Here is a 9,943-nt window from a genome sequence, read left to right as displayed (position 1 = left end):
GAGAGGTTCATATATATATATATATATATATATATATATATGCATTTCTTCAACAACTGCATAGTAAACCAGCATGTATAATGCTTTGGTTGTGTCAGTGTTATATATGGTAACAAAGCCATACCATTTTTACAGGTTTCTACTTCTGCTGGCAATGTATGTGTTCATAGAATAAATCCTGCAGAAGTTCAATTTAAAAATCTAAGTGTTAGGAAAGAAATATGAAAGAAAGGAAATACACGTCTCGGAAATTGGCAGAAGGGTGAATCAACTTCAGACCAAAAGAGGGTCTAAAGTTCTCAAGAGATCAGCCAGCCATAACATTTTTCTCTCCAGAACCTCTAATAGGAGGTGTTGCTGTCTTTAATTACTAAAAAAAACACAACAATTTATATTTAAAAGAATTCTGACCACCAAATATTTGAGGATATTTTGTGTAGTTCATTCTTGCTTTAGTTCTGCACAAGGCAGGTAATGAGGAATCCATAACCTCAATGTGGTTTTATATGTATTTGTATTAAAGACAGGTAGTAACCTTCTCAGCATATAGACCTTAAGCTTGAAAATAGAAAGTTCATCTTCTCTTTTTCAGGCATGAAATGGATGAGTTAGAGAAATGATTTTATCAGACATGCTGTAGTGCACTAAAAGGAATGTTTTTCAGTACAGAAACATGAAGAATATTTATAGGGAGAACTTCTGCTTGTTCAGAGAATGTATGTTAAGGTTTAATGAAGTAATAAGACTCTGCTGGAATCCCATGACTTTTTATTTATTTATTTATTTTCCTGAACATAGAGTACCAATTGCATTTTCCTTCCTTTGGGATCCAATTTTTTTTCTTATATTCCCCAAAGCATTTCTGAGATTATTCATCTAGATATTTCTTTCATATGGTAATATTTAAAGATCTAAATTTATTATCAATAAGATTTAATAATTTGAACTATATATATATTTTGCAGAAAAGCTAGTTTCAGAAGTACTGTCTACAGGTGTCAGATTATACAGCCTCCCACACAGTCGCTATTTTTAGGAGGAAAATGGCTGTCTGCCAGCTCTCACAGAGATGGGTAGAAGAAAATAGTGGGGATAAATTCACTGTATCATAAAAACTTCAGAAAGTTTGAATCATTTGGGTTCAGGTTTCTTCAGAAGTTTCTTTACAGTGCTTCTATGTTCATGAAGTTCAGACAAACCAATGTTTTGCCTCAAAAATCAGTCTTAGATACTAAATTTGTTACAATTTTCAATAAGGCACATTTTTGGAAGATAACTGGACTTCAACAAAAGTTATGCTATCCTTAGGAAACCATTGGTCACTACCAATTTCAACGTATCAAGACTTAATGCATTGTGTGTTTGAATTTTATATAAGCAGATATAATTTTCTACGTACTCATGGGCCCGAAGTTTATGGTAAGATGTTTCTGATAAATGGTATGTGTCTACTGGTTTGGGGTTTTTTTTGTTTATTTTTTTTCTTTAGTATCAAGAGCATAAAGTTGATAATGTGATTGAAGTAGCTAAAATAATCTGCAGTGTCCTCTCTTTTGTGGAAACCAGAGACATTACTGATGCAGTCAAGAAACTCTATGCAATGCCATTGGTGAAAGAACAGGTAAAAGATTCAAGTTGATGTCCTGTTTTTCTCTTTAAAACTGGAGCTTGAATGGATATCACTAATTTTCTGATTGATCAAGGCCATTCTGTTGTCTTACTGCATATTTTCCCCTGATGAGTATTAGATAGAGACACTATAAAAGAAGATTGCTGACAAAGTGTGACAGTGAAGCAACAGAGGACTTGTCCTATGTTTAACTGTAACTGATACAGTCCTCTGGTTGTTCTTTCTTATTTACACCAAGAATACATATCTGTTTTGCCACATCACTTATACCAAATCATGCAATTTCAAAGTATTCAGTTTTCATATATTTAGCATAGATGTTAATGATTTAAAAAAAAAAAAAAAAAAAAAAAAAAAGGACCAGCATCTCATATAGTCCTGATTTTTAGCTGTAATGTTCACTTTTAAAACACTGAAGTGGGTTTTCCAGGAGTTACTGTATAATTGTGAACTGGGACTTTGGAGGGGCAGTATCAGTTCTCAGTTTTGTCATCAGCTGCTGTGGCATGACCTTGGACAAGCCACTATGACCTGATTTACAGAACTTCTGAGCACCCAAAAATTCTTTGGAAGTCAGCATCTTGGAAATACAGTTACTCAGCAAATTTGAAAATCAAGCCATTAATCACTTGGATTTAGCCTAGTGTAATCTTAAGTCATGCTAATTCTTTCATACCCTAATGAAATTCTGTCTTCATACTATTACCTGATCAGAAAACTTTTATTCTTTCTCTTTATTGTTGTGTTTTTTGCGTTTTTTTTTAGCCCATGGCTTGTGACGTGTAAGAATACCTAGGACAGGAAAGTAAACAATGGGATAACTAGTGTTAACTGAGTTAACTACTGAGTGTTAATTAGAAAAATGTCTAGCTACATAAGTGAAATTTAATTATGCCTGATACACAGTTTGAGATCCAAAGCATAAGACTGGGGAAAGCTAATATAATTCTTTTTTATAACATTTCTTGTGTTGCAGGAGTGATATATAGCAAACTAATGATATACTGTCATCCATATACACTTACTCTTGACAGGTTCAAACCCTCAAATACTCATCATCTTACATTCTTCCTGAGAGATGAAAAGTTTCACCAAAGAGCAGAAAGTATGTTAGTTGAAGAGGCTCCAGTGATGCTCAAAAACCCTCTTTTTTTTTAAATCTCTGCATTCTTAGCATCCATTCCTCTTAGATGGGTGTGAGGAAGGGAGGGAATAGTTTCCAATTTAGGTCAGGTATGGGACCCAAGCAAATAAACTCTGGAACATCAGTGTAGCTCTCTGCAGGTCTGGGTTGTAGGTAAATCCCTACACTACATTTCTGGAACAGAGGACACTAGAGATCACAGAGCAAACATTGCTGCATGGCCCTGGGCAGAACCAGATGTGGCCTTCTGGAATTAGGTATACGGGTGCTGTCTCTCTGAAGGCTGGCAGGTATTGTTAAGGACCAAGCTGCAAGAAACAACATAACATCACTCTAGGGTTTTTTTGTTGTTGCTTAGAGCTGGCCAGCTGATTCACTTAAGCATCTTCTCTTGTTTCCCTTCTAGGCTGTGACTCAGTGTAAATCTTGTTTATATAGCATCCTAAATCTTTTTAAGTCCACTCCAGCATCAATTACTAGAAGTCACTTTTCTAGGTAAATTCCAGCATAAATAGGTCTGTGACAGCACACATTTTATCTGGCATGTTGATGATTTAAACAGAAATAAGAGTATCTCAATTTAAGCAAAGTTCTTCCTGTATATTAAAGGGCAAGTACAGTAAAGAAAAGATATAAGAAGTAACAAGGGAGTCATATGATCTGCTTTTCAGTTAAACTCCAGGCTTTCCTGAGAGGCATCAGGCAGATCATCATCTACCCCTTGGGAAGTAGTTTGTCAACCCGGAATCTTTCTTAAAGAGCTTGGTCTAGTAAAAAGATAAAGAGAACAGTAACAGAGTAAGTTCTCCTTTAGAAAGGAATTAGAGCAGAAGAGATGTATTGGGACTAATTTGTTGAAAGATTTCTTTTGGAGTTAAGAGATATTTAGTGTATTTTGTCTTTGAGTGTTCAGGTCAGCTCTGTGAACTCAATGTGTAAAGTGCCTCCTATGACTGACTTATATTTACTGAGTATCCCTGAATCAGTTTTCAGCCCTAACCTCTCTGAATTCCAGCAGAGATAGATATAGTTCCCATTAGTGTGGCCTGTCCTGAGCAATCAGAAAACCCAACATGTCATGCCATGAAGAATAAGATAATGGAATAAAAACCAAAGAGCACAGGTTATCCTTTTCAAGTCTAAGGTGTCTGTTGATGTTCATTTTTACTTTTGTTTGTCTTCTGAGTCACTCTCATGCAAATACTGCTTTTATTTTAGAGATAAAGTGATTGTTACTAGGTAAATAATTGAATTACAAGACGATCTATCTGTTGTAAAAACAAACAAGAAACCTGAAAAAAAACAAACAAACAACAAAAAACCCTGCTCCAAGTGTTCCCAGTTGCCACTGCTCATTCTCCAGCATGTGTCTAATTTTCACTCTCAAAAACATATATTCTGCTGAATCAACTTCCATGTGCCTCATGGCACAGAAGGAGAAATACACTTTCCTTTTTCTATTTTACCTATTTAAATTATAAGCTTTTCAGAGCAAGGAATGCCTCTCCTTATCTATATGTACAGTCTCCAGTGCAATAGAGTGCTGGTCCTGGCTGTACTCTCCAGAGGCTAAAAATGATAAGTGGTGACAATAATTATAGTGTTTGCTCATCTGTAATGTGTGAAATGATACTGTTCCTGAAAACTCTCTTCTGAATGTTAAAAAGATTCTGTCCTGATTGAATACTTTATCAGTAGTCTTAAAATATTTTTCAGTCCTAGTATTCGCATAAGAAGCTGCTCCACATTTCTCTTGGAGACAACTGACTAGATTGTTACTTCTTTTTTAGTTTTTAAGTTTTTGAGGTTTTGTTCGCTTAACATTCCCTTTCAGGCTTGGTTATGAACTGGTTGTCTGTCCCTTGAAGCCTTCCTGTAAAGGTTGTCTATGACCTTGACTGACACTCCTCTCCCCCTTACTCCGTCTTTGGTGAAGCAGACCTGACTAACAACTGACTTCAAACAAATGGAGGTAAAAGAAAAAAAAGTTTTTTAAAAAAAAAGGTCAACTGTTCTTTCACCAGCAAATGTCATTGCTGCTGCTTGCTTTTTAATCCTTTGAGAAATAAGTGCTAAGACAGTCGATTTGACTTCAGCAATGTAGAAAAAGTTCAGTTTTGATTTTATAAAGAGCTTCATCTTTCTCAGCAGCAACTGAACTATAAATGTCATAAAGAAGGAAAATACATTTCTGTGTGTTCTGTAACTTGAACGCTGTTCCATTTTATGAATCATAGAATGGTTTGGCTTGGAAGGCACTTCAAAGATCGTCTAGTTCCAACCCCCACTGCCAGGACAGGGGCACTTTCAAATAGGATCAGGTTGCTCAAAACCCCAGACCAGCCTGGCCTTGAACATTTCCAGGGAGGTGGAACACACAACTTCTCAGAAACCTGTGCAAGGGCCTCACCACCCTCATAGTGAAGAATTTCTCCTCATAGCTAATCTAAATCTACCCTCTTTCATTTTTAACACCATTACCCCTCCTCCTATCCCTACACTCCCTGATAAGAGTCCCTCCCCATCTTTCCTGTAGCCCCCTTTAAGTACTGGAAGGCTGCTTTCAGGTCTCCCCAGAGCCTTCTCTTCCCCAACTCTCTCAGCCTGTCCTCACAGGGGAGGTGCTCCAGCCTCCTGATCATCTTTGTGGCCTCTTCTGGACCCACTTGATGGTCCAAGTCTGTCTTATGTTGGGAGCCCCAGAGCTGGACACAGCACTGCAGATGGGGTCTGATGCAAATGGGGTAGAGGGGGGCAATCACTTCCCTCAACCTGCTGGCCTCACTTCTCTTGATGCAGCCCAGGATACAGTTGGCTTTCTGGACTGTGACGCACATTGTTGGCTCATAGTGAGTTTTTCATCCACTAATACCCCCAAGTCCTCCTCCCCAGGGCTGCTCTCAATCCACTCATCACCCAGCCTGTATTTGTGTTTGGGATTGAAAATAGGGATTATACACTATATGGAACTACCTCATGTATAGAATACTATATAACAAATCAGATTTTTATCTATATTTATCAATATTTATATGAAGACAATGGACTAGCTCTCCTGTCTGTAACATATGTAGACAAAATTAGTACTCAGTTGGATGTCTGATGAAGTACCAACTCCTCCAAACCTTTCTTGAGTTAAACTCATACTGAAGTATAGAGGCATTTTCTGTGAATTCTGGGTATTGACAAAATGATTAAATCCTGCAGTATTAGTGTATTTTGTCAGTCTGCTTGAATTATTTCTATTATATTAATCAACATAGTACCCCCAAGACTTTTTGTTAGGTAGAAGAGAGGCTTTTTTCAGACACACTTGCACCACAAGTAAAGTGAAACTTTTGAGGCTACCTGTTACATCTCAAGTGCTGCAGCATTACACATTGGGTAAGGGAGAAATGCCAGGAGAAAAGTTCTAATTGTTTTTTCACCATGATATCCTGATTGTTTTAGTGTAATTTCTCCCGTGGTTTTGTGTGAAATACCTTTTAAAAAACCCACTTAGCAAGCTCCATGTGCACATAATGCCTCAGGCAAACTGCTGCTTACTCCTTCCATTCTCAGTTACATGGGATGCTAGTATATGTTTGTGTATACATATCTGTACATGTGTGTTTGCATACTTTAAAAAAATCTGAATGTTCTGTCTAATTCTGGTTTTATGGGGGGAGAAAAAAACCCAAACAAAACAAACAAACAACAACAAAAAAAAACAAAACAAAACAAAACAAAAAAAAAAAAAACCCAAAGAAATTTACTTCCAGTCTTCTGTGTTTAATTAAACTGTATTTATTAACTCATTACTGCCTCCTCACTGCCAGTACTGTGCATTCCTGTACGTGATTAAGAGATTATGGAAGCAACTGGCACCAGTGATAGTTTCTTCTTAACTGATTGCATCTTTTCATAAATGTGATTCATTCATTTTTTAACCAACCTAACTCTGGGATTTTAAAATCCGTTCAGGGGAAACTCTGGGCCTGCTGCACAATTAATGTTTTTCATCTCTCTCTCTTTGTTGTTGTGTTGGGTTTTTTTCCCCTTTTTACAGCAGCTCACAGGAAGTCCTTGGAGACCAAATCCTGCCAGAACAGGCACTATATATTAAATGGGCTACACTATGTTAAAATTATAAGTGCTGTTCTAAAAATCCATTTACTTTCAAAAAATTGAGAGACTTGAACAAAGGTCTCTGTTCCTATTTGTCTCACTGCGTTATAAAGATTGTGAAAACATATTTCTCAGCCTGGAGGTTGCTTTCCTTCTCCCATAAAGTAAGTATTTGCCTTCTCTTCATATTTACCAGAGAAATGCTGGCAGCTCCAAGCTGAGTACTGGAGGAAGAATGTACATCCAGCATTGCATTTATGTCACCTCTTCAAGCATTGTAGTATTTAAGAAGCATCTTGCTGAATACATAGCACTAGTGTGAAAGATCCTCAATCTGCTGCAAAAAGATTAATGACTGTAAAGGATAGTAAACCTTTCAGGGACATGAGTTCAAAGAGTGCAAGCCATGGGCTGAAACAGAACTAACTTGCTCGTCTTTCTGGTCAAGATTTGCACCTCAGTAACTTATTTCTATGTCACCTTGGCACATGTGAGTCTGCTGTTGGAGCTGGGCAAAGACAGGGCAGACTGAGCAGTGGCAGGGGAAGCTGGTCTCTTGTGCTTGCCTTTAAGCCGAGGCCACGTCCCACCCATGGCCCTGGGGCAGTGGGTGCAGCCTGTCCTGTCAGGAGATGCACTGAGCTCCCTGCCATGACAGCTTTTCCTGTGTGGATGGGGAGGCACAGGCAGTGTAGCAGTATTTAATTTTGCCCAGTGTCTGAGAAGCCTGGAGCAAGGTCCGATTGATGGCAGTTATTGTACTCGGGGATTTAATAGAGGAACTTTTTTTTTTTTTTTTAAAAAAAAAAAAAAAAAAAAAAAAAAGTTTAATTAATCTGGAAGCTGATCGGTTCAGTCTAAATAACTGGCCTGACCTTTCAGCAGTCATATGCACTCAGCACTTCTGGCTGACCACAGTGGAATATGAGAGGTGGGAATCCAGATACTGAATTTGTTAGGCATCAAGAGTTGTGTTTAGGCATCAAGGGTATAAACACCTCCTAAATGCCCACGCCTAATAGTTCCTGTTGGCTCTCTGGTTAGCTGCCTGCTTAAAGGCTTTTGAAGAGAGCACAGCTATTTTTGCTGATTTGGCACAGAAATGGAGGTGAAATGTAGGCCACTCAAGTGGCGGTTGGTGCTCCTCAGCTTTGAAAGGATGCTGGGGCTCTGCCTGCTCAGTGTGGTTGTGGGATTCACATCTGAATATATCAGGCATGTAAAAGGGATGGAGAGGGTATTCTTATCTCTGTTATACCAATTCAGAGACTGAAAACATGGATGCACCTCAAATGTGGATAAGTGCTTCTTTGTATACTGACACGCCTAAATACTACTGAAAATCAGATCCTGAGTGACTTGTCAGAGATGGTACAGTAAGCAGATGGAAGAGCTGGAGAAAGTAAATTCTGGTACTCTGAATTCCAGTCATGTCTTCTGTCATCATAACATTAGGATACATCCTTCCCCTTTCTCACCTTATTTTTCATGAGTACTACTCCTAAAACCACTATAACTGCTATCTGTTCTTTTCTGAAATATCTGATTACTTTTTCCCTCGGGTTTTGTCTTTATAGAATTCACTTCAAAGTGTGGAAATTGTGGAAACACCAGACAAAGGTAAAGTGTTATTTTTTAAATATGTTAATTCAGGATGTATCATCAGAAAACACATGTTTTGCTATTTGTATTAGTTAACTGTTATTGTTGGCATATTGTAGATGTTTACATATTTAGTCATATTATAAGGTAATTACAGCAAGTTAAAATTTAAGTGATTTAAAAATGTAAATAAAACATAGCATTTTCTAAAACTAATCTGGAGATTCAAATACGGAGAATGACTAGTAGAGTAAAAGAACTGATTAAAGTTAGTGGTGGTCATAGCAGTTGTCCTTAATCCTAAGTTTTTCTGCAGAGAAAAGGGAAAATAAGGAACAGCATGAAAGCCTAAAAAAATATTTTTGTGTATGTCTTTTATACTTGGCTTCAATAACTTTCATTCCTCCCTGCTTAAGCTTTAGATCTGCGTTGGCTTTTGTTGTGTAAATAATGTGTTGTCTTAAATTATATACTGTCATAAAAAGAGTAGGTTAGTTAACAGTAATGGACATAAACAAAGACCCAATCTTATTTAGTTCCTCAGTTAAAATTAGCTTAGACTCACTGGCTAATGCCCTGTACTGTTAGTATGCCTGCAGAGCACCCCGCAGACTGAGGGAAGTGCAGGAGTCTCTTCTGTCACAGATGCCTGCGTTGGATTCTTGGAGGGGACAGCCGCACTGGGGCATGGGTCCCGCTCTACCACTCTGTGGCTGGCCTGCAACATCAGCTGGGGGTGTCTACGTGGATGCTTTCAAAGAGACCTCCATCTGAATGTTGAGGTGGGCTGCAGTGTTCTGGGAATTCCAGTGTCTCTCCATTTTGTTTGAGGAAAATAAATCGCCTCTGAGATTCTCAGTTGTGGTGTGCTCAGAGAGGCAAAAAAGTAAATCAACCTCAAAAATATGTGCAGCCTTTTAAACACAGAGGTGGTTCAAATGCAGAATTCCAAATGCCAGGCTTGATGTTTCACTGATACTCAACTTCACTTACAGCAAACAAAGAAACAGCAATTATATTTGTAAACTGCCAGGAAAAGCTAAGCAGCTGGAGGGCCAGGGGAGTAGGGGGAGAACATGCAGGTGCAGAGGGGAGGAGAAAGTAAGTATGGTTTGCAGGATTCTTCTGCCTTGGATCTAGTCATTTATCCTGTTAATTTTTTTAACACTCTTAATAGGCACTAATTGTTGATGATGACAAAGAACATTTGTTACTAATCAACCTTAGAAACATCTTCCTCTGAACACTGTTCAGAAAACCTGGCTGGAAAGGATCTAAAACATCCCTCTACTTAAAGATATTTCCAAATTTCGACTTCGTTGAACCAGCAGCTTCCTCAAGGACAATATGATTTATTGAATAAAGTAAAGGAATCAGATTTTTAACTCTACTTCTCTGTACCTATTTATTGCCACCTGGATGCCTTCAGCTGTGATGTGATGCTTCTTTCTTTGTTCTCT

The 9,943-nt window shown here is 38.0% G+C and overlaps 1 protein-coding gene across 1 annotated transcript in view; it reads left to right on the top strand.

The window, feature by feature from the left end:
• PIK3C2G (phosphatidylinositol-4-phosphate 3-kinase catalytic subunit type 2 gamma) overlaps window positions 1–9,943 on the top strand; it is a 216,591-nt gene that overhangs the window by 39,068 nt on the left and 167,580 nt on the right. The window contains 2 exon segments of the mRNA XM_026863441.1: window positions 1,497–1,621; window positions 8,459–8,501. Coding sequence (XP_026719242.1) covers window positions 1,497–1,621; window positions 8,459–8,501 — 168 coding nt within the window.

This window comes from Athene cunicularia (genome assembly GCF_003259725.1).
Source record: "Athene cunicularia isolate RWA chromosome 1 unlocalized genomic scaffold, athCun1 chr1_part2, whole genome shotgun sequence".
In the NCBI taxonomy this organism is placed as follows: Eukaryota; Metazoa; Chordata; class Aves; order Strigiformes; family Strigidae; genus Athene; species Athene cunicularia.
This window is presented reverse-complemented; position numbering and strand designations above follow the sequence as displayed.